General features: G+C 43.6%; 1 protein-coding gene across 1 annotated transcript in view; it reads left to right on the top strand.

Moving 5' to 3' along the window:
* The window catches only part of FAM135B (family with sequence similarity 135 member B), a 283,306-nt gene that overhangs the window by 247,536 nt on the left and 11,097 nt on the right, over window positions 1–24,673 (top strand). Inside the window, exons 17-19 of the mRNA XM_030219522.1 lie at window positions 7,427–7,578; window positions 14,905–15,015; window positions 23,329–23,442. Of these exons, the coding sequence (XP_030075382.1) occupies window positions 7,427–7,578; window positions 14,905–15,015; window positions 23,329–23,442 (377 nt within the window). The remainder of the gene's footprint in view (window positions 1–7,426; window positions 7,579–14,904; window positions 15,016–23,328; window positions 23,443–24,673) is intronic.

Here is a 24,673-nt window from a genome sequence, read left to right as displayed (position 1 = left end):
ATAGGGCTTGACAAAGCCTGCCTGGCGCTATTGGGCAGCTGCGGGAGCTCAATATCATCTAAATAGTTTGTTATGACCTCCTGGCTGTGAACAGCATCTGAAGTATACAGGTTCTGATAATATTTCCTGAAAGCTGATTTCAAAAACTCGGAGTCTGAGTGCAACTCACCTCCCTCGTCTCAAAGACCCCCAACCTCATTCCGACTAGCATGTTGTTTAAGCTTATATGCTAGAAGCCGGCTAGCTTTATGACTGAACTCAAAATGAGACTGGCGTGCTCTCTGAAGCTTTTGTGAGAGGTCTGCCAATTCAAAATCAAGAAGTTGATTACGGATCCCCTGAGCTATAAGATAAGGTGATGGCTGGGTGCCCCCCTGGTGCAACAGCCTTTCAATTTCTGCCAGTTTCCCTCACAACCCATTCTCCTTTGCAGAGCGCGTTTTCCACCCTCGCGATCTCAGTGCTATTAAATGACCTCGTATTACCGCCTTAAAGCCCTCCCATAAAACAATTGGGGAAACCTCCCCATTATCATTAAAGTGCATATAGTCTTTGATATGCTGTTCTAGACAGGATAGATTGGCCGGATCGACTAGCAGTGCGTCATCCAGACGCCAAGTGCGCTCTTCCCTATCAGACCTTGAACTGCTTAATTGCAATAACACTGGAGAATGGTCTGACCAAGTGTGAGGCAGAATTTGGTGAGCACCAATCTCTCTTAAAACTGAGACATCTCCCAACCACATATCTAACCTAGAAAATGTTTGGTGCACTGCCGAGAAGTATGTGTAGCTGTGTAGAGTGGGGTTGTCCCTGTGCCATAAATCTATTAGCTGCCAGCGGGTTATGAGCTCCTGAAACTTCCGCCTGTCTTGTCTAGCATAGCTAATTTTGGACGATGAGTTATCTAATTGTGGGTGCAGTGTGAGATTGAAGTCTCCTCCAATCAGTAGGGATCCCTCGATGTGCTTAGTAATCAAACGATCTCGCTCTAAAAAGAATTCCCCTTGGTTTGCATTAGGCCCATATACGTTTATTACAGGATAAACCTTTCCCGCCAGAGCAAAGATCACTAATAGATATCTCCCTCCCCTGTCTCTTATCACTTTTCGTATCTCCCATGGCTTGGAGCTGTTAAAAACTATTAGAACCCCCTTACTTTTAGTATTATCAGTGTTAGAAGCAAAATACATAGAAGGATATTGCCTATGATGACACAAACGCTCATACCTTGGCTTAATGTGAGTCTCTTGCACCAGAGCTACATCCACCTGAAGATGACACAACTCACGAAACAATAGCTGTCGCTTCCTGGGGATATTTAGCCCTCTTACATTCAATAACAACCACTTTATATCAGCCATCTGGACATATCACTTTTTCCCTCTCGCATCTACCACCAGTCATCCCTAAATTACACCCCTCCTCCCCTCCTTCCAACCCCTAAGTCTCCCCTCCCTCCTTCCCCCCTCTTCCTGTCCTCTTTTATAGATCCCCTCCCCTACTACCCCACACTGAATTATAACGCCCCATGTTTTACCACTGGGCGCCCAACCAAAGAGGAAGAAGCCAACAAACCACTTACTGCTCACCCCACGGATATAACTTTCAACAAACCCAGTATAACAATCTCCGCAGACATGGAGAACATATCTAGACATAATCTTCCTATTGACCTCCAAAGTCATGATTACCAACTCACTCTAACTCTTGAGTGGGCATAACAGTCAAGTGATCCGCGCTGCCGATTGCTGGCGCTGCAGCCATCGTGGACCCTTGCCCACTCTCCGCCATTTTGGCGGGAGGGTCCGCAGGGGGTTCCTTTTCCCCGGCCCTGGTTCAGCAGGATCCACTCCTACATCAGCTTCTGGTCAAACCGCCCGAGCCTCCGCCAAAGACTTCACTTGGTGAATTTTTCCTTCTTTATAAAAAACCAGGGCAAAGGGATGCCGCCATCGATATTGAATTTTTAAGATCTTGTAGTCGCCTTGTAAAGGGTTTTAACTCTCCCCGCCGCTTTAAGGTCGCTGCTGCCAAATCTTTATAAATTTCAATACTGTAGGAGTTCCACGTGAAGTCTTGAACCTGGTGCGCCACTTTTAAAACCTGCTCTTTAAGTTTGTAGTTTGAGAAACACGCAATGATATCCTTAGGTAGGTTATTTCGCACTGGGCCAAGCGCTCTATGAGCTCTCTCTAGCTGTATTGTCTCAGTCTTTATTATAGTGCCATTCGCTGCCAGCAACTCCCCAACCAGCTTTTGAGCCACCAATTCGCTATCTTGATAGGTAGACGTTTCTGGGAGACCCTGGAACCGCAAATTGTTGTGGTGGCCCCTATTCTCTAGATCTTCCACGTTTTCTAATAGTTGCTGCTGTTCTTCTTGCAATTCAGTAAGCTGATGTTCTAAAGTTCCTATTGCTTCATTATGAGCTTACACATGCATTTCCATTTGCTCCAGTCGAGACTCCAGCTCGCGAATTTCTCCTCTTAAATCCACCCCAAGTGTCGCCACATCTGCTCATAAGGCTTTCAGATCCGAACTGATCTCCCGCAGCCAATTTTGTAAATCTGGGGGGATCCCCATCTCCGATTCCTCCGAATCTCGCCGCTCCTGTGGTCTGTCCACCTGCTGAGGTTTCTTCGCGTTCACTGACTCTCGTGTCTTCCGGGGCTCTGCCATGTTGCCTCCTTCCGTTGCCTCTCCTCCAGGGAAGGCGAAACGGGAGAAATCCACCACTGCCAACTTCGAGCTCATGGTCGCTGTAGTCCCTGCCGACCGGGCAAACACCTACCAGCGTTCTTTGCTCTCAAAATGCTCTGGGATTAATTATACCACTCTCAGTTTTTGTGGGGCAGCAGGAGCTCTGCTCTTAAGTGGCCATGCTGCTTGTTGACGTCACTTCCTCCATCCCTCCAGCGTTTCTTTTTAACTGCCTCTAGAGGTTGCAGCAGCCATTTTGAGGCCAAAGTTGGCATCGGCAGGAAATACTGGAGATTGTGGTAGGACTCTGTGCACCGTGCGCTCCATTGGAGTGAGGTTCACAGTGTATGCACCCGGTGGGTTGGCCACAGCCTTGCATCTCACCAACCTATTCAGCTACCTCCATTTTCCTTTGATGTTCTCTGTAGATCTATGAGTATGATAGACTGCATTAAGCCTGTCACTTATAGTGACCCATTCTTTTTCCTATGTAAATGCACATATAGTTTGGCCCTTGGGAGCAAAGAGATTGTGATGGCATGCCATGATCTCCTGACAAGGAGCTCAATCATCACTGAAATTGCATTTCTGCTTGGTGCTTTATTTTTGGGTGCCATCACAATAATAGGATGTGGAAGGTTGAAAATTCCAAGATAGATGTTTTTATAGAGCACTGGAGATGTCTCAGCTGCAGCCACTTAGACGTTTGGGAGATAGACAGTTTTTTTCCGATTATGGTGCAAGCATGAAAACATTCTTTTTGAGTATCATGCACACATGAAAATGTTTTGGGAAGATCAGCGTTTAAATCCTGTGATATTAGCATTCCTAAGGGGGAGGTGGCTTCTCATCTGCCTGGAAATTCCCACATCTGGAAAACTGACTCATTTGCTCTCCTTTCTAAGGCACAGGAGCTCCAGGAGCTCTGTCTCAGCAACATTGCAATTTTGCTCCCTGCTCAGAGACAAGTCTGTGGCCGCTGAAGATCATTCCTCCATATGCAGGGGTATATATGCACGTTTTGCATGTGGAAGGAATGTCCTACCATTGCTGTGGATGTTTGTGGGACACAGGGATCAGTACTGCTGTTAGACGATTTGCATAGTATATTTTCAATTGGTGAAAATGTTTATCTCCAAACATCTAGGAAATTTTCAGGACATCTTTTAAAACATTTTTTTTGTTTTTCGAATATCGGAAAACGTTTATTTTTTTTTTTCTTCCATTATAGATTCCAGTTTTTAACTGTTTTTCAATAAACATTTATTTCTCCATTTGGACGTTATTTTGAAAATGTCGTTCTATTTTAAAAATGTCTCCAAAACATGCCAAAGAAAACATACTTTTAAAATGAAGTATAATAGTGCCAACCAATTATAATGAGTATGTTCAAGTCTCCTAAGATCCTAACGGGCTTATTTTCGAAAGTGAACGCCGGCCATCTTCCGACATAAATCGGGAGATGGCCGGCGATCTCGGAAAAGTGGCGAAATTGGGATGCATGTCACAACTATTTGCTCCAGTGTGCCCCTGCCTGTTTCCTAGATGACTTGACGCTACACCTCAACTACATGCTTGGTAAAGGCAAGTTTCCTACAAGCCATGGTAACATCTTGCTTACTCCGGTACCTAAAGACACTAAGAAAAAAAAGTAATGATCTGTCCAATTACCGGCCAATAGCATCCATTCCCCTCTTTGTAAAACTCATGGAGAGCCTGGTGAATAAACAACTTAGTGAGCACCTGAATAAATTTAATATTCTACATACCTCGCAATCAGGATTTCGACCGCTCCCACAGTACTGAGACCGTACTTGTCACTCTCCTATCCAACTTCAAGAGGGAAATAGTTGAAGGGAAGAGTATCTTACTTCTGCAGTTCGACATGTCTAGTGCCTTTGATATGGTGAACCATGGTATACTTTTGTGGCTCCTTGACTATTTTGGTGCAAGTGGTAACGTACTGGCCTGGCTGAGAGGTTTTCTTACATCCAGATCCTACCAAGTACATGCCAACTCTAATCTATCTTCTCACTGGAAAGCAGACTGCGGTGTGCCACAGGGCTCCCCGCTATCACCTACCCTCTTCAACGTGATGTTGATCCCTCTGGCAACTGCTCTCTCTAAACTGGGATTAAACCCGTTTATCTATGCAGATGATATCATTATCTTCATCCCTTTTGAAAATGACCTAACTGAAATAACCTGTAGGATACGGCAAGGCTTTAAAACCATGCTTGACTGGGCCAATTCTTTTCGATTTAAACTCAACGCAGAGAAAACGCACTGCTTGATCCTCTCCTCTCCCTATAACAAACACAGGCCTCCTAAATCAATTACTCCTGAGCTCATCCTGCCTATCTCGGCATCCCTAAAAATCTTGGGAGTCCTGGTTGACAGATCTTTGACATTGGAGCAGCATGTGAACTCTACAGTCAAGCAAATGTTCTACTCTCTTTGGAGGCTTAAGCGTATCAAGCCTTTCTTCCGCAATCTAATCTAGTCCCTGGTAATTAGCCGTCTTGATTACTGCAACAGTATCTATGGGGGATGCACAAACCTGCTCCTAAGAAAATTGCAAACCGCTCAGACTACAGCAGCTCGACTCATCTTCGGCAAATCGAGATTTGAAAGTTCGAGACCACTTCGTGAGCGGCTGCATTGGCTTCCTGTGAAGGACCGCATCGCGTTCAAGATTTGCGCATTGGTGCACAAAATCATCTATGGTGAAGCCCCTTCCTATATGGACACTCTCATTAACCTGCCGCCCAGGAATTCCCAACGGTCGGCTCACTCGTACCTCAATCTCCACTACCCGGCTCCTTGTGGCCTCAAATATAAGACCATCTGTGGTTCCTCTTTCCCTTATCTCAGCACTCAATTGTGGAACGGGCTGCCTCGAGAGGTTAAATTCACTCCTGATCACCCAACCTTTAAGAAGCAACTCAAGACCTTCCTTTTTGGCAGAGCATATGCAGTGGGCCCTTTTGGTGCCATGCCCTTTTGACCCACGGCTCTCTCTCTGATACTTTATCACCTCCCCTCTCTCCCTTTCCTCCTCAGTTATTTCTTTCTCCCTTTTGTGACCTTGTGTTTTGTACTATTGTTTGCATATTAACTATTGTATGCTACATTGAGCCTGCCCTTGGGTGGGAATACTGTGGGATATAAATGTCATAAATAAATAAATAATCGAAAGCTGCTTTTTTGACAGCATCGCCGCTTTTCCGTCGCCTTGCCAGCGAAAGTTCAAAGGGGCGTGTCGCCGGCGAAGCGAAGGCGGGACATGGAAGGGCATGGGCGTGGCTAACAAATGGCCGGCTTTCGACGATAATGGAAAAAAAAAGCGGCGTTAAGCAGTATTTCGCCGAGTTTACTTGGTCCTTTTATTTTCACGACCAAGCCTCAAAAAGGTGCCCCAACTGACCAGATGACCACTGGAGGGAATGGGGGATGACCTCCCCGTAGTCCCCAGTGGTCACCAACCCCCTCCCACACGAAAAAAATAAAAATAAAGCACTTTTTTGCCAGCCTCTATGCCAGCCTCAAATGTCATACCCAAGTCCCTGACAGCAGTATGCAAGTCCCTGGAGCAGTTTTTAATGGGTGCAGTGCACTTCAGGCAGGCAGACCCAGGTCCATCCCTCCCCCCTACCTGTTACAATTGTGGTGCTAAGTGTTGAGCCCTCCAAACCCCCCAAAACCCACTGTACCCACATGTAAGTGCCCCCCTTCACCCATAAGGGCTATGGTAATGGAGTAGAGGTGTGGGGAGTGGGTTTGGGGAGGATTTGGGGGGCTCAGCACCCAAGGTAAGGGAGCTATTCACCTGGGAGCTTTTTTTTTGTGTATTTTTAAAGCATTTTTAGAAGTGCCCCCTAGGGTGCCCTGGCATGTGAGGGGGACCAGTGCATTACAAATGCTGGCTCCTCCCACGACCAAATGCCTTGGATTTCGCCGGGTTTGAGATGGCCGGCATTTTTTTCCATTATCGCTGAAAAACAAAAACGGCGATCTCAAACCCGGCGAACTCTGGAATTTGGCCGGGCTGAACCGTATTATCGAAAAAAAAGATGGCCGGCCATTTTTTTCGATAATACGGTTCCGGCCAGCTGTTGCGCCGCCACCAAAATAGATCGCCAGCGATCTATTTTGCTGGCGACGTTCGATTATGCCCCTCTAAGTCTCCTAAGGAGTCATCCACAGAAGTCAAGAAACATTTACAATTTGAATATATTCAACACAAAGTTCAGCACAAAATTCTTACTTTCAAAAGTATTAGCCTGAAAAGTTTAGGTCCCAGTGAATTATATAGGTAGCAGTCGTACTCATATCTTCAACCTGCCTATTATCTCTTCCTGGTTATTTTACTTTGATAATGTTTTTCTAGTAGTAGTTAATTTTAGAGCTGTTAGAAGCTCTATTGCCCTAGAACAGAGTTGGGTAACCACAAGTTCTATTTGCATGCAGTGGAAGAAGTACATTCAAACCAATCACATGCATATTCATTGTGGAAATCTTGAAAACCTGACTGGCTTGTGGCCCTCAAGGACCATGGTTGCCCCCCTGTGCTAGAATGATACGATGTATGAAGCAGTTTATCTCTGATGTGGTTGCCATACTGCAATAGGAAATTTACTAAAAAAGAGAGCGAGAGAGACCTAACTACTTGACTGTTCTCAAAGATTGGTTTTTAAAAGATTAATTTTGTGTTTTATTTTAGCTTTATTGGCCATTCACTTGGTAATATCATCATTAGATCTGTGCTGACTCGACCTCGCTTTCGATGTTACCTCAGCAAGTTACATACCTTCCTATCTCTCTCTGGGCCACATCTAGGAACTCTTTACAATAGTAGCACTTTGGTTAGTACAGGTAAGGACTATTCATGAATTGGGTATATGTGCCAGTGTATAGGTATAAAATGCCTCTTATAAAATGACTTTCCTCTCATATAAAAGTGCATATGGGGGGTAATTCTATAAAGTGTGTGTTAACATTTACGTATATACACATACATCTTACATAGTGTGTATTTGACATGTAGGCATATATATGGATGGAGTCTGGACAGAGCATTGACGGGACTCACACTTAGAATACTGTAAGTTACATGCTTATCTCTGGCATTTAGGCATGAGCACTTGAAACAGCTCTTTGGCTGGTTAGGTGCTTGCAGCTTAATAATAGGGACATATTTAACCTATTATGCTAGTATTCTATAAATGAAAGTAAGCTCCTACTTTCCTTCATTAAATACACGTCACATAGGAGCAGTCTAGGCACCCAAATATTAGTATGCTGTTATAGAATAGCCCTCATAATGATAAGAATGCATATACTTTTACGTGATTTGGGTACAGGCATAATCAGGGGGCACAGTTTGAGTGCATCACCAATGGAGTCATGATTTGCATGCGTTGTTTATAAATATATGTGCATACTTTTATACCAGCTCATCAGCAAAATTCATTTTACCCATGATTTCTTTAGGTTTTCTGCTGGTATTTCAGAAATATAAAGAGATATCTGTGTGTCTTTATAAAATAGGCACCTATGTATTCATATAAAACAGGCCTAAATAGGTGTCTATTTGCCTCCTCCTCTCCCCCCCCCCCCAAATTTTTATAACAGGATGCCAATACTCAAAATGGTGCCTAATTTGAGTCTATATTATAAAGGCCAAATAGGCCTCACTAGATAGGTAAATACATATATTTGACCTTCAGAAGTGTCGCTCACAAGCTGTACTGCTTTTACCGAGATTAACACACCAGAGTCATCATAAGTCTGATTAAAAATGCTCTTCAATGCCTTTTAATTTTTGTACTCATCTTTTATTTCAACATCAACTTGGGAACAAGTATCTGACATGAAATCACGTTTCACATCATACTGTGTCAAGGCATGTCCCATGCATATATGCATAAAAAAGATCTACAAAATTAACCCATATGGAAGCAGTTCTACAGCTGGGTGCCTGCATTTAGGTGTCCCAAGGACATGTGGTAGGAGCCTATTCTATAATGGCACCTGGGTACCCAGGTACCATTATAGAATACTAGTGTACCCTGGTATTGGCGTGCCTAATATTTTAGTGTCCGCCATTAGACCAGCAGTACAACTGGCATAAGTGTGGCAACTAAGGGGTCCTTTTACTAAGCTGAACCACTTACCGCATGGCCATTTGCTGGGGGAGGGGACCACTTACCGCTACCCATTGAGGTGGCGGTAAGAGCTCCCGCTAACCCAGCGGTAACTGTGTAGCATGCAGCCCTGGCTGATTACTGCCAGGTGAGCACCAGTGCTACAAAAATTGAAAATATTTTTGTAGAGCCAGAAATGACGCACGCTGGGAGTGGGAACTGCTGTCGGGCTCTTGTAGTAGCTCGGCAGTAGCTCCAGATTGGCGTGCAGCAAGCCCATTGCCGCACACCAACCCTTTAATAAAAGGGCCCCTAAATGCAGCAGGGACACACATAGTTTATAGCATTCTGTAAATTATGTGCATAACTGGGAGCCCCACCCATGTACTGCCCTTGAGTATGTCCCCTTCAGTTTGCACACTATGAGGCTCATTTTCAAAGCACTTAGAGTTCCATAGGTTACTGAAGCAGGCATTGCTGTATGCCGAAACACAGCCTATATCGGATCATTAATAAAGCACACTTGTACCACTCTTGAAAGCCCTTTGTGTTGTACAGGGGCATCAACACCTCCTTTCTTCTAGTTATACCTCTCTCTATGCAGCCTAGCATCCCTCTAGCCACGGAAGATATTGTAGATTAAAGTAGATTTGGGGGGGGGGGGGGGGGGGGGAATTTTGGCTTTTTTTTTTTCTTTTTTTGCAACAAGTGCTGTGCCTGATTTATTTATTTTAGGAAAGGGTTTATTTAAACTCAAATTTTACACTGCTGGGAGAGCTGCTGCTTTTTATTTTTCTTATCTTAGTAGAGAAGACTTAGTCTAATTTTCTCTTTAAGGAGCTTCTTTGCTTTCTTGCTCCAGGATTTCTTTCTTACCTCCTTTTCAAAAGGAGTGGTGACTTAAATAATCTGTTTTGAAGTCCCCAGACTTCTGAGGGTTTGTCTATACACAAAAGAAGATGGCTGCTACTTTGAGCCAACAGGACAGCTGAGGAAAAGTTAGGGACTTTGGTAGGGCTTTTTCTGTTATCTTTCTACAGGTGCAAATAATTCTGCAACTGTAGCATGGCTGAGAAGCATCGTGTCACCAAAACTGTTGCCCCAGTTACAGCTTCTGCCTCTGTGCAGACAGAAATGTGATCCTAGGAGAGGGGCTTCTAGGAGAAGGGCTGGTTCCATGTACAAGATATCTTCAGCTTGAATCCCTCATGAAGGAAGTGAAAGAACCGAGAGAGGAGGTGGAAAGCTTGAGAAGCATCTGCAAAATTTAGAAATACATTGTTGAAATACTTAATGAAGCATCAAAGATTTCCAGCAATGGGGAAGAAGATGCAGTGCTGAAAGAGGACAGCTGGACTCAGATCATGAGACCCTGCAGGATCAATATCATGACTCTACCTGCTCTCGAACTGAAGAACCAGTATGCAGCCCTGGAAGTAGAGGAGGTAAGAGTATCCTAGAGAGAGGAGGAATTGGAGCTTGAAATTCCCAAAGTTGCTGAATCAGTGACCACTAAAAGGCGAAAGGTAGTGGTGGTTGGCAAGTCTCTTCTGAGGGGTACAGAGACATCCAACTGCAGACCAGACATGATGTCCTGGCAAATATGCTGTCTGCCAGATGCTAAAATTCAAGATGTTCTAGAGAGCTTGCCAAGAATCATCAAGCCTAATGACCATTATCCAATGCTACTCATCCATGTTGGCACATATAATATTTATTTATTTATTTATTTATTATATTTATATCCCGTACTTTCCCACTAAAAGCAGGCTCAATGCTGCTTACATAGTAATAGGTAACACAGAATTTTGTTATGTAAAGTAGGAAATTAAGTATAGGTACCCCTTTGAACAGATCAAAAGTAACTTCATGGCTCTGGGAGAGAGTGTGAAGCAGACAGGCACACAGGTGGTATTCTTGTCGATCCTCCCTGTTGAGGGTAAAGGCCAAGGCAGAGAAGCTCGCATCCTGGAGACGAATATGTGGCTGCGCTGATGGTGTCATCAGGAGCATGGGATGCTTCTCCAAGTGCTGCTGAACAGAAATGGTATCCATCTGCGAAAGAAGAGCAGACTGGCTAACCTGCTGAAAAAGGTTTTAAACTAGAATCATTGGAGCAGGGTGATCAGTGCCCCCAGGTAAGTACAAGCCCTGAGGTAAGTGAAACATTAAATACCTCTACAGAAATGGGAAAAAGGAGCAACGTGTCAGGCCGTCTGCACTAGGGCTGTATTTATTTATTAGGATTTATTTACCGCCTTTTTGAAGGAATTCACTCAAGGCGGTGTACAGTAAGAATGTACTATGCAACCCATAGGAAAGGGAGACTGCATAAAAGTGAGGGGTAAAAGCACCACAGAAGGGGAGGGGATTGTGCAAAGGGCCATCTGAGTGCATAAGCATAGTGGCTTACCCTTACTTTCTAATTATGTACCACTGTACAGGGCACCAATCGTCCCTGTAGGTGTCCCAGCTGCCCCCCCCCCCCCCTTTCACAGTCCAGCCCCAATCCATCATGCTTTTAATCTGAATTAGCCCACTTTATGGTAATATCAACTGACATGGCCCTCACCAGCCTGTGATACCTGTTGAAGCAAGGTGTCTCACCACAGCACACCAGATACTGCGGTACCTAAGCACCTCCTCCGAAGGGGGGTTGGAAAAACAGGCCTGCAGTCCTGTTCTTCAATCCGTTCATGCATCTCATGGCTGTAGGCCATGTGGGATTGAGGCGTTTTATGAGGCTTATCAGGGAGTCATTAAAATTGGCCTACTAGGCCCTGGGGGAACACTGTCCCCTTAGGGAGAGTCATGTGCCAGGAATGTAGCCACTGAACGCACATGTGAATACCTTAGCCCAAGATGACTGACCAGGATGGACGTTCGTAGCCAGCTCCAGGATTGCCATCCAAATCAGCCTGAATTACGTTCCAAACCGGCCCGGTCTGTCTTGTCCAAATCGTGAGCCTTGAACCCAGGACTGGCATCGGGAATCCAGGAGGCATGATCGTGATCACAACCTGACCGCCAGGCTGCCTGAACAGACGTGTCCTCCACGTGGTGCAATCGCCTCACGGCCCAAGCCGAACCAGGTCAGAACCGCAGCATACCGGGCACATCTTGGACCCATCGGTGAAACCCAGCAAGAACGAGCGACGCTCGGGGCCACCAGCATCTATGGAGAGTGTGGAGCTGCCCCAGGTAACGTGAGAACGGACGATGAGAAACCTGGCGAGAATGAGTGACGCTTGGGAACACCAGCATCTACGGAGAGTACAGAGCTGCCCCAGGCCCACTATGAATCAGGTCAGACCCATCAAACCAGGACACATCCTGACAAACCAACAAATCCCCGGCAGATCCTGTGCTGACACTGGGTGAAATCCTTAGTGAGCGTGTCCCGCAGCGGCGGTTTATCAACAGAGAGGAAAGGATCTGTCCCAGGGTCACGGCACACCCCATTGAGCTAGGACCCAACTATAATATCTGAGACTGGCATAAGCTGTCTTGACCTCTCCTGCCTGCTTCTGAGGAGTGACTGCACCCAGGCTGCTGAGGAGTGGAATTTTGTCCCCAATACTGAGAGGAGAGAACATGCTGGTTCCGCAGAGACGCAGAGAAGGGGGATTCGGTTTGGGTGGCTCCCTTCCTTCCCACCGGCCTGAAGAGCAGGGGCTTCTGCCACCTCTGTGGTTGCTGTCGCTGAGGCGTAGCAAGCTCGCTGTGGGCCGTACGTGGGAAGCTGCAGCTAGGGTCTAGAACACAAAGATTGAATAAGAAGAGTGACGCCTAGAATTGAGCAAAGGCTCCACATTGAATTGATTCAACTGGAATATATAGTGTGTTCACTGAATCCCCGTATGAGGTCAGGACAAAAGTTTTCAGAGGGAATTTAAACTCATAGGAATGGCTATCAAGAGGAATAGGTTTACTCTTGCAATAAGTCATTTTCAGAAAGGACTTTTCACCATTCAAAAGGCCTAAAATGAGAGCAGATCCTGCATTAACTAGCCCAAGAGCGTGGAAAATACATAACTCAGCTCAGCCTTAGACAGGATATTATCAGAACACACTAAAGTTCGAGCTGAAAGGTTCCTGATCCAACCAAAGAAGATGATAGAGTTCTTATAGCTTGAGTGGAACCATCTCTTTGTCGGATTTAATTATCATCCTACTTGATGAAGCTTTCAGCTAGTAGCCACTATGGAGCAAGGCCCACATTCCTTTTCCTAACAGGTAGTCCATAAGAGATGAGGAGCAACTGTTACATGGACTGTGGACAGCTACTACATCCTAGACCCTGTCTGAAGCACACTCAGATTAGATTGCAGCTGTTGCTATTTGAAGATAATTTACACAGGTACACCAGAGGGGAAGCAAGACTGAATTAGCACATCCAAGACGGGCAGACTGCCAAGGAAGGGTGTACTGTGAGGCGACCAGATTCCACCAGAGGAGCAATAAGATTGGAGTAGCACAATCGGGATGAGCGGACCACTGAGAAGGGAAGAATCGAGAGACAAAGGTAACCAAGACCGACTGACCGACTTCCGCAAACTACTAAAGACTTATCTCTTCGAGAAAATCTACGGCAAGGATCAAAACACATGAAGCCCATACAATCTCACAGACACGCACCAATACACTCTTCGTAATCTCTTCTCCCGCGCTCTCACCACTCTTAAACCCTACCCACAGATAAAATTGTCAGACCTCCCTGTTCCCTCGTTACTGTTTTGTCCCCCTCTCAACTCACCACTGTTATATTCCACTGTTCTATCCCCTAATAATATCCTGAAGTTACTCTGTCTTATATAACTCTTCACAATGTAACCCATAATTGTACTGCAACCAATTGCACTTCCATCATTTACAATGTATTGTAAGCCGCACTGAGCCCGCAAATAGGTGGGAAAATGTGGGATACAAATGCAAATAAATAAACATATGTTTCCATAAAGTAACATATCAAAACACATAAATTAAAACTGTGTGAAAATAGCCAAGTTTTTAATAATTTACAAAAGCTCAAATAGGAAGAAACATTGTGAAATTCTTCAGGTAAAGAGTTTGAGTGAAGGTCCCACATATGAAAATTTTTCATAGTTGCTGAGAGCTTAATAACATCAACACCTTGAAGGTGCAGAAGACTTTTCTGTGATGAGCCAAAATCTCTCCAAGAAACATACTTCATCAACTTGGTCAAAAAGATAAACCAGAAGTTTCACCCAAAACAATTTATATTCGAAACACAGCAGTTTAAAAGTGCACACATATTTTTGGTGCCAGTAAGTGCAATCCATCAGCATCGTAAACTTCAATGTGTGGGGAACCCAGAGCTGCATCAGATCCTGAGGATGCATCAATATTGAGATACATCTTCCTGTTCAATGCATAGAGTATCTTCCCTGGCTCTCACAACTGCATACTGCTCTTTTTAATCCCAAAATGTATGATTCCAACCTTTTTGTATTGAATCATAGCTGACAAGTAATTGACCACTTCTCAAGTATTCTTAGAATATTCTTCAGTTTTTCTACTCCCAACACCACTGTCTTGCAGATCTTAGTATCCAATTGCCTCTACATCTTGTATATTTTCATGAGCTTCAGATGCTATATTTTCCATAGGTGACAGGAATAAAATTTTTTTTTTAATTTACATCTTTGTTTTCCTACATACGTGAAAATACACTACTAGGCAGCTTTGTGTTGAAATTCACTTCCTTCCGTAGCTCAGTATTTGAAATTTCAGAATTAATCTGGTTGATATGGTTAATATATTTTTTTAAATAATTTCTAGAAATGTCTAATATCTGTTTTGTAATCCACGCCACACCATGTTTTAGAAAGTAGCAGAATGTAAATATTTTTGTATAATTGGCCTCAGGTCTGATCTTTGAAGCTTTCCATTGTTAATTTATGTTTCCTTGGCATGAATTGTATTTCAAACAAGCTTGCCAGTTTAGGTAGTTAACAGTACTTATCAGTGCCTAACAAATATATGAACTGCTAATACTTTCTGTTTTTGAGTTATCTTTTTTTAATATTTCTAGGCTTGTGGCTTATGCAGAAGTTGAAAAAATCAGAATCACTTCTTCAGTTAACATTCAGGGACAATGCTGATCCACGTAAATCATTCCTCTACCTACTCAGTCAAAAACCAGGTGACTGTGCAGACTATAAAATACTAGCTGTTTAGTGTTTTCTATAGCAAACCAAAGCACTGTGGGGGCAGTTCTATAGAGTGTTGCCTAAATGTAGGCACGACAAAGAAGAGTGCTTAGCACTAGTTAGGGTGTGCCTAATCCATTACAGAATAGTAGCGCCAAGCTGCTTTGGCATGCTGAAACGTAAGCATGACAGCTTATTCGATGAACAGAGTTCAATGTTAGGAGAAATGTCCATGTTCCACCCACTGGTACTGACCATTTGCTGTTACACATCATGTGGTTAGCTTGCCAATTTTATAGAATAGTACCTAGCAAATATGTGCGTAGCTGCCAATTTGTGATGTCGTTCATGTTCATAAATATGCCTGTAAATTAGTGTGTGCCATTGGTACTTAAATTTATGTGCCCTTTATAGAATTGCCTCTGACACATTTATGGTCTGAGGTGGCTAAGGAGGTTTTGAAATTTTGTATTTTTTTAATGTTATTATTAATTGTGCGCTATTTTGTTATACTGTTATTATTATGCTTGTAAGCCAGTCCACTTCTTAGCCTGATATACTAAAGTGACTAAAGTGTGCCAAATGTGCACAAGTTGAAATTTTTCACACACATTTTCTCTCAGGACTTATAGAAGTCACAGCGTAGGTCATCTTTAAAGGGTTCTGTTTGAATGAAGACATATGGAGTGAAGCAGAATATTATGGGATATTCTGAAATTCTTTACTGTATTGAAACACATCTTCTGGAACAAAAGGATTATAACATGAAATCAACAGATATATAAACAGCGCCAGGAAGACCTCAAAGAAGTGTAAGAGGGTTAAACTTACTGCTGTAGAGCTTTTTTTTTTTTTGTATGGGTTTTAGTGCCACATGTGTGGACTAGCACCTTTGAGGGGCATGAAGGAAATTACACGATTTGGAAATGGGAACAGTGGTGTTCCAACTGCCTAGGGTAAAGCAGACTTATTTTAAGTTAGGCAGTAAGGCTGGCAGGTTTTTGGCGCTGAAAGTTAAAAAAAAAAAAATTACAAATGAGCATAATATTGTAAAAATTAAAGGTGGATCAGGGAATGCACACGTTGAAAATGCAGATATTAGGAGTTTATTCATTGAATTTTAATCAATAGAAATCAAACAAAATAAAACATGGAAAAGAAAATAAGATGACATAATACATTTCTTGATTAGCTTTTGAAGGTCAGATCGGAAATAAGCAAATGTTTTATTTTGTTTGATTTCTATTGATTACCTTTAAAAGTGGACTAACACGGCTACCACACCTCTCTATTCATTCATTGAATTTTATAAGAAACTGTACTGCCCAGAGTACAGTGCCTCACTAGAGGAAATTGATAGAAATTTGGAGAGCATGGTCCTTCCAGAGATGGGAAAAAAGAGGAAGAAAGGTTTGCATAGTCCTATCACACCTATGAATGTTCTTTTAGCAATTAACACCCTTCCAATAAATAAAACCTCAAGAATGGATGGGTTCTCCAACAAGTTTTATAAACTGAATAGTGAACTTCTTTCAATGCTCCTGGCTAACATTTTAGATAGCATTACGGAGCAAGCTACCTCCTTCTTTTTAGGGTAGCAGTGGTCTTATTAATTCATAAAGAGGGGGAGGATTAGGAGGGAAATGGTCTTATCATTGCTCAGGGAGGGGACAGTTTACAAAATTATTACAAACATTTTAGCTGTCAGAATAAAAAGGCATAAGCTGAAAATTATCCATAAGGACAAATCCTGGTTCCTTATGGGATCCCAGGCCCAGGATAAAATTAGAAATATCTTCAATTAAATATGGCATAGAAAAGAAACTCTTCAGCTAGAGCTGTTGGTTTCAATCAGTGCTGAAAAGGTGTTTGATAGAGTATATTGGCCCTATTTCGAGTGCTGGAGAAAATGGGCTTGGGAGGTAAATATTGAGATTGGGTCAGAGCCCTCTACAAGGGTCCTCAGGCTTGTTTGTAAATTAACGGAGTATGTAGTGAGCCCTTTCCCCTTAGCCAGGAAATTAGGCATGGTTGTCTACTCTGCCTCCTACTCTGTGAGCCATTTGCCCACAGAATATAGGGGCACTAGGAAATAAAGGGGTCTGAGTGGGAAGGGACTCTTTTATAAGATCTCTCTTTCTCTCCACAGATGGCATGCTGCTGACATTTGGGGGGGGGGGGGGGGGTCCTGAGAGGAGAAAGGGCCTTTATATTTCATGGTTGGGGATAATAAAAAATCTCTAGCAGTTCCATCCTACTTGTTTAGAAAACTATATAAGCGGATCTTTGACTGTATTTAGAATTGATGTCAGTCCCAGGTGGGTTGGAAGGCCCTGTAGTACCCAAGAGTGGAGGGGTAGTGTAGAAGTCCCAAACTTCCAATGATATTATCAAGCTGCCCAGTTAAGAGCAGTATTGGAGTGGATCCAGGTGAGGACAAAGCAGTAGGTTAAGCTAGAACAAGGTGTACTTATGGACACAGAGTTACTGTGATTCCTTGGCTCTCATAGGTAGATGTTACAGTTAATTCTTTCACAAACCTTACAGTGGAAATATGGGGTCAAAGCCAGAAAAGGTTTTCAGGGGGATGATGACATCTGTTTGTGGTTTGCAGGAATTTACCCCAAGCAAGGTGTACACAAGATTTAAGAAGTTGGATACTGTGGATAGTTGGATAGAGGATGAGCAAATGTACTTATTGTAAACTGCCAAGAGCTCTATGGATTGTGTGGGTTAAAAATAAATAAATCGGATTCTGAATTTCTAAATAGGCTTTGGTTTTAGCCAATTTACACATGGATTGTCTATCCTATTGAGTATCAAGTGGTTGATTAAAGCTACCCACCATAATTTTATTACCGGTAGTGTCTTTTTCTCCTAGTATCTTTGCTAATTCCTGAAAAAAATCCTGGTTATTATTATTATTAACATTTGTATAGTGCTACCAGTCGCACGCAGCGCTGAACACCTGACACAGACAGTCCCTGCTCGATAGAGGTTATATATATATATATATATATATATATATTGTCAGCCTCTCCGCTCAGCCGAGTAATCCTCTCTCTCTCTCTCTCTCTCTTTCACTCGTCCGTGCTGTCCGCCACCGACTCCCCACTCGTCAGTGCAGTTTGCTCTTCTCTTCACTGTTCGGCTAGCCAGGCTTTTAAATACAGTTTGGCTAGCTGGGCTTTTAAACACAGTTCAGATAGCCAGGCTTTTATACTCAGTTTAACTTGCCAGGCTTTTATCCCCAGTTCAGCCAGCCAGGCTTTTCTACACAGTTCAGTTAGTAAGGCCTCAGAAATCAGCAAGGCCTCCCCAAACTCCCTTTTAGCCAGCCCAGCTTTAAACACAGTTCCACAAGTCAGGCTAAAACGATCCACCACCCACAACTGTCAACAACTTATCTCTTGACATCCAGCCACCGGATCTCCCCTGACTATTATGCTTTCCTTGTTACCTTGGGCTCCTCCAGCAATCACTCTTCTCCTCCCGCCACTTCCTCATCCACTTCCACCCCTTCTCCTCCTACCTCCTCCAACTCCTCCCATTCCATCCTCTCATCTCCACCCCCTCTCTCAGACGTTCCACCCTCTCCTCCGCTGATTCCATTTCCCAATCAGCCATCTCTCTTTCCTTCTCCTGCCACTCCGGTTCTCGTTTGTCATGACCACCCTTATTCTTCCAGGCAGTCTGAAATCTGTGCTGTCTATGCTCCTGCCTCCTCCCCTCCCGCCGTGTATTCTGGGTTCTGTAGCTGTTCTGGACTTGTCTTTCCCTCCCCTGCAATACATTCTGGGATCTATAGTTTCTGTACTTCTCACAAGATATATATATATATATATATATATATATATATATATATAAAGGTTTTATATTGTGGAAGCATAGACATTTAAGAGAGAATACGTTTGTGCCCCAGTACATGCCAGAACTGATGCCCAACTGCTATGCATATCGGTAACTTGTGAAACAAATTGTGCATGTCATGATTTCATCCCATGCCCCTTCCACCCTCCCCCCATAGAAACCTACTCATGGTTTTCACCAAGTGCTCAAAAGTGGTAGCAGTACATCTTTACAAACAGAAGATTCAAGGGTTCCCGTATCTGGACAACTGGTTAGTAGCTGCCTATACCAGATCAGACTATTAACTATCTCCTTCCTAAGAGGTGATATTAAGCTAAGGGAAGAGACATATATGCTTAGAAAATATTTCAATACTTTCTAAACTCTGAAAGAGCTATTCTGTCTCATTGCTCATTGCAACATGGCTTTACCAAAGGAAAATCCTGCCAAACGAATCTTATTGACTTCTTTGACAGGGTGACGAAAGAACTGGATGAATGACATGCGTTAGATGTAATCTACTTGGACTTCAGCAAAGCCTTTGATATGGTCCCCCACAGAAGACTCATAAATAAGCTGAAAAGGTTGAACTTAGGACTGAAAGTGGTGAACTGGATGGGAAACTGGTTGACCAACAGGTTGCAGAGGGTAGTGGTAAATGGAATCTTCTCGAAGGAAAGGAAGGCGAGCGGTGGAGTTCCTCAGGGGTCGGTTCTGGGGCCTATTCTGTTTAATATATTTGTGGGAGATATTGCTGAAGGTTTGGAAGGAAAGGTTCGCCTTTTTGTGGTTGACACAAAACTAGCCAATAGAGTGGATACCCTGGAGGGAGTAGAAACAATGAGAAGGGATCGCCGAGTGTTAGAACAATGGTCGAGGGACTGGCAGTTAAACTTTAATGCAAAGAAGTGTAGAATGATGCAGATTAGTAAGCTCTACTCAGGAGAGAGACCTTGGGGTGTTGGTGTCCAAGGATCTGAAGGTGAAGAAACAATGTGATGAGGGATGGCCATAGCCAGAAGGATGCTAGGCTGCATAGAGAGGGGTATAACCAGCAGAAGAAAGGAGGTGATGCTCCTCTACAAATCGTTGGTGAGGCCCCACTTGGAGTATAGTGTTCAGTTTTGGAGGCCGTGTCTTGCTAAAGATGTAAAAAGACTGGAAGCAGTGCAAAGAAAAGCTACAAAAATGGTATTGAATTTGCATTGCAAACCATACGAGGAGAGACTTGCAGACCTTAACATGTATTCCTTGGAGGAAAGGAGAAACAGGGGTGACATGATACAGACGTTCAAATATTTGAAATATATTAATCCGCAAACAACCTTTTCCGGAGATGGGAAGGCTGTAGAACTAGAGGACATGAGGTTGAAGGGGGGCAGACTCAGGAGTAATGTCAGGAAGTATTTTTTTCACAGAGAGGGTGGTGGATATGTGGAATGCCCTCCCATGGTAGGTGGTGGAGATGAAAACAGTAATGGAATGCAAACGTGCGTGGGATAAACACAAAGGAATCCCGTTTAGAAGGAATGGATCCACGGAAACTTAGCGGAGATTGGGTGGTGATACCGGTAATTGGGAAGCAAAACTGTTGCTGGGCAGACTTCTATGTTCTGTGCCCTGATCGTGACTGAATAGATATGGATGGGCTTGAGTGTAAATTTCAAGAGGCTTTGATGTTAGCTTCATAACTTTCAGCGCCATCTGAAACTAAACATAACCAAGACTGAGCTTCTTATCTTTCCCCCTAAACCAACCTCTCCTCCTCCCCCATTCTCTATTTCTGTGGATAACACTCTCATACTTCCTGTCTCATCAGCTCGTAACCTTGGGGTCATCTTCGACTCCTCCCTCTCCTTCTCTGCACATATTCAGCAGACTACTAAAACCTGTCGTTTCTTTCTCTATAATATCAGCAAAATTCGCCCTTTCCTTTCTGAGCACACTACCAGAACCCTTATCCACGCTCTTATCACCTCTCGCTTAGACTATTGCAACTTGCTTCTCACAGGTCTCCCACTTAGCCATCTCTCTCCTCTTCAAACTGTTCAAAATTCTGCTGCACGACTAATATTCCGCCAGGGTCGTTAGGCTCATATTGGCCCTCTCCTCAAGTCACTTCACTGGCTTCCTATCCGTTTCCGCATACAGTTCAAACTCCTCATATTGACCTATAAGTGCATTCACGCTGCAGCTCCTCAGTACCTCTCCACTCTCATCTCTCCCTACATTCCTCCCAGTGAACTCCATTCACTGGGTAAATCTCTCTTATCTGCACCCTTCTCCCCCACCACTAACTCCAGACTCTGTTTCTTTTATCTTGCTGCACCATATGCCTGGAATAGACTTCCTGAGCTGGTACGTCAAGCTCCATCTCTGACCGTCTTCAAATCTAGGCTAAAAGCCCACCTTTTTAACATAGTAACATAGTAGATGATGGCAGAAAAAGACCTGCACGGTCTATCCAGTCTGCCCAACAAGATAAACTCATATGTGCTACTTTTTGTGTATACCCTACCTTGATTTGTACCTGTCCTCTTCAGGGCACAGGCCGTATAAGTCTGCCCAGCACTATCCTTGCCTCCCAACCACCAGCCCCGCCTCCCACCACCGGCTCTGCCATCCAATCTCGGCTAAGCTCCTGAGGATCCATTCCTTCTGAAAAGGATTCCTTTATGTTTATCCCACGCATGTTTGAATTCCGTTACCGTTTTCTTTTCCACCACCTCCCGCGGGAGGGCATTCCAAGCATCCACCACTCTCTCTGTGAAAAAATACTTCCTGACATTTTTCTTGAGTCTGCCCCCCTTCAATCTCATTTCATGCCATCTAGTTCTACCGCCTTTCCATCTCAGGAAAAGGTTCGTTTGCGGATTAATACCTTTCAAATATTTGAACGTCTGTATCATATCACCCCTGTTGCTCCTTTCCTCCAGGGTATACATGTTCAGGTCAATAAGTCTGTCCTCATACGTCTTGTAACGCAAATCCCATACCATTCTCGTAGCTTTTCTTTGCACCGCTTCCATTTTTTTTTAACATACTTCGCAAGATACGGCCTCCAAAACTGATCACAATACTCCAGGTGGGGCCTCACCAAGGTCTTATACAGAGGTATTAAAACCTCTTTTCTTCTGCTGGTCACACCTCTTTCTATACAGCCTAGCAATCTTCTGGCTACGGCCACCGCCTTGTCACACTGTTTCATCGCCTTCAGGTCCTCAGATACTATCACCCCAAGATCCCTCTCCCCGTCCGTACCTATCAGACTCTCCCTCGCTTAACACATACATCTCCCTTGGATTTCTACTCCCTAGGTGCATCACTTTGCATTTCTTCGCATTGATGCTGCTTTTAGCTCCTAACCCTTGTTCACTTGTTCAGAACCCTTATTTTATCATCCTCACTTTAATATTCCCTTATCTCTTGTGTGTCCTGTTTGTCTGTCCTAATTAGATTGTAAGCTCTGTCGAGCAGGGACTGTCTCTTCATGTTCAAGTGTACAGCGCTGCGTATGTCTAGTAGCGCTATAGAAATGATAAGTAGTAGTAGTAGTTAGTACAAGAAGAGTGCTGGGCAGACTTTTCCGGTCTGTGCCCTGAGAATGGCAAGGACAAATCAAATTCGGGTGTACATATAAAGAATCACATACCATGTAAAATGAGTTTATCTTGTTGGGCAGACTGGATGGACCATACAGGTCTTTATCTGCCGTCATTTACTATGTTACTATCAGGCTCATTTTCGAAGGAGATTGACATCCAAAAAGTGACATAAATCGGCCCTTGGATGTCTTTCTCACAGAGATTTCCAAATCGGTATAATCGATACCGCATTTTGGACGTCTTTATCGGAGGTCCGTCGCAAGGACGTACAAATCTCAAGGGGACATATCGGAGGCGTGTTCAACCTGTAAGGGCTATGGTAGTGGTGTACAGTTGGGGGTAGTGGGTTTTGGAGGGCTCAGCACACAAGGTAAAGTGTACGTGGGAGCATTTTATGAAGTCCACTGCAGTGCCCCTAAGGGTGCCCGATTGCTGTCCTGGCATGTCAGGGGGACCAGTCTACTAAAAATGCTGGCTCTTCCCACATCCAAATGGCTTGACTTTGGACGTTTTAAACTTGGACATCTTTGTTTCAAAAACGGTCGAAAATCAAAGACGACCAAAACATCCAAATCCAGGGACATACGTGGTATTTTCGAACACAAAAGATGGACATCCATCTTTTTCAAAAATGACCTTCTCCCTGCCTTTGAATTTGGACATCTTTGTAAAACGTCCACATTCTGACTTAGACGTTTCTTTCGAAAATGCATGTCATTGTTATTGAACAGTGTCTTCCATTCCTTCTTTGATATATGTTGCTGTCTATAGAGTACACCTGCTACAGCTAAACAACTTCTTTATATTGAAATGAGAGAGAAAATATGCATTTTATAATTCTCTTTCTTATAGGTCTTCAATTTTTTAAAAATGTTGTGCTGGTGGCTTCCCCTCAAGACCGATACGTACCTTTCCATTCTGCTCGAATAGAAATGTGCAAGTCTGCTCTTAAAGACAAACACACAGGTACTATACTCCTCTCTTTCCTTAAAAAAAAAAAAAACAACAGGTCAGGTTATACATTTGAATTTACCAAACTGTTCTTGAGAGTGGGAGGGGGGGTTCCTGTTTTTTTTTATCATCCATACTATAGAAAATAATGAAAAGTCAAAGAAAAACAGGCGGAACTGTACAAAACATAAAATAGAAATGGAAGAATATATGTTCACCAAAGTGCTTAAAGAGAGCCTATGACATATATGTCACATTCAGTACCATGATAAGCGTTGTCTGTGTCTGAGGAAGATACTCAGAATTACATTCTTACATTGGATATAACAGTGTCTGATCTGACACATTTCTTTGTTTATGGAGACATGATTCTCCCTCTGCTTTGCAGAAGCTCCAGCATTTCATGAGTGTCTCTTGTCCTGCCCTATATCCCCCTTTTCTTTTCCAGCTGCTTGCTCTGGATCCCTCTTTTTATCCCCATCAATCCTTCTGTATACAAAAGAAGAGTGAGATCTGGAGGGTGATTGCATTTTATGATCTTAAGGTGGTTAAACAGGTAGAAAAGGTGATGGCAAAGCTATAAGAATGCTTGAGTGCATAGGGAAAGGAAAGCCCAGCAGGAAAAGGCAGATTATAGTGACTTTGTAAAACTCTCTGCTGAGCACAACAACAAGAGGCGATGATCCGCAACTACGCATAAGAATAAACCAAAAAGCAGACCAGTAGTCCAGAATTGCTGTATCATTTATTAAAACAGTCACCCGACGTGGCCACATTTCGCCCACAGGCTGCATCATGGGTAAAAACTAAATACAAAGTAACAAAATACAAAAGGAAACTCACTCAGTAAATGTCAAAACTCAGTTCAAAGTATGGAGTGAGGATTAACTCTCTGTGATCTAACACCATAAAAGGATGGTGGGGGAACAGACCTCAGATAAATGTGTTATCCTCAGAATGCTATTGTAATGTGAAATCACAGCTTCCATATCATCAAGCTGATCAATCCATAGACTGGTGGGTTGTGTCCATCTACCAGCAGGTGGAGATAGAGAGCAAACTTTTGCCTCCCTATATGTGGTCATGTGCTGCCGGAAACTCCTCAGTATGTTCTCTATCTCAGCAGGTGGTGGTTACACACAGCAGCAGCTCTGGCTAGGCCTCCAAGCCTAATCCTTAGGTTTTGTTGAGGCCTGGGGTTGAGGGCTCTTTTGAGCAAGTGCAAACCTGGTGGTGCCAGGTCCCT

This window comes from Microcaecilia unicolor, chromosome 1, assembly GCF_901765095.1.
Source record: "Microcaecilia unicolor chromosome 1, aMicUni1.1, whole genome shotgun sequence".
Taxonomy (NCBI): domain Eukaryota; kingdom Metazoa; phylum Chordata; class Amphibia; order Gymnophiona; family Siphonopidae; genus Microcaecilia; species Microcaecilia unicolor.
The sequence above is the reverse complement of the archived record's forward strand: the minus strand, read 5'-3'. Positions and strand labels throughout refer to the sequence as shown.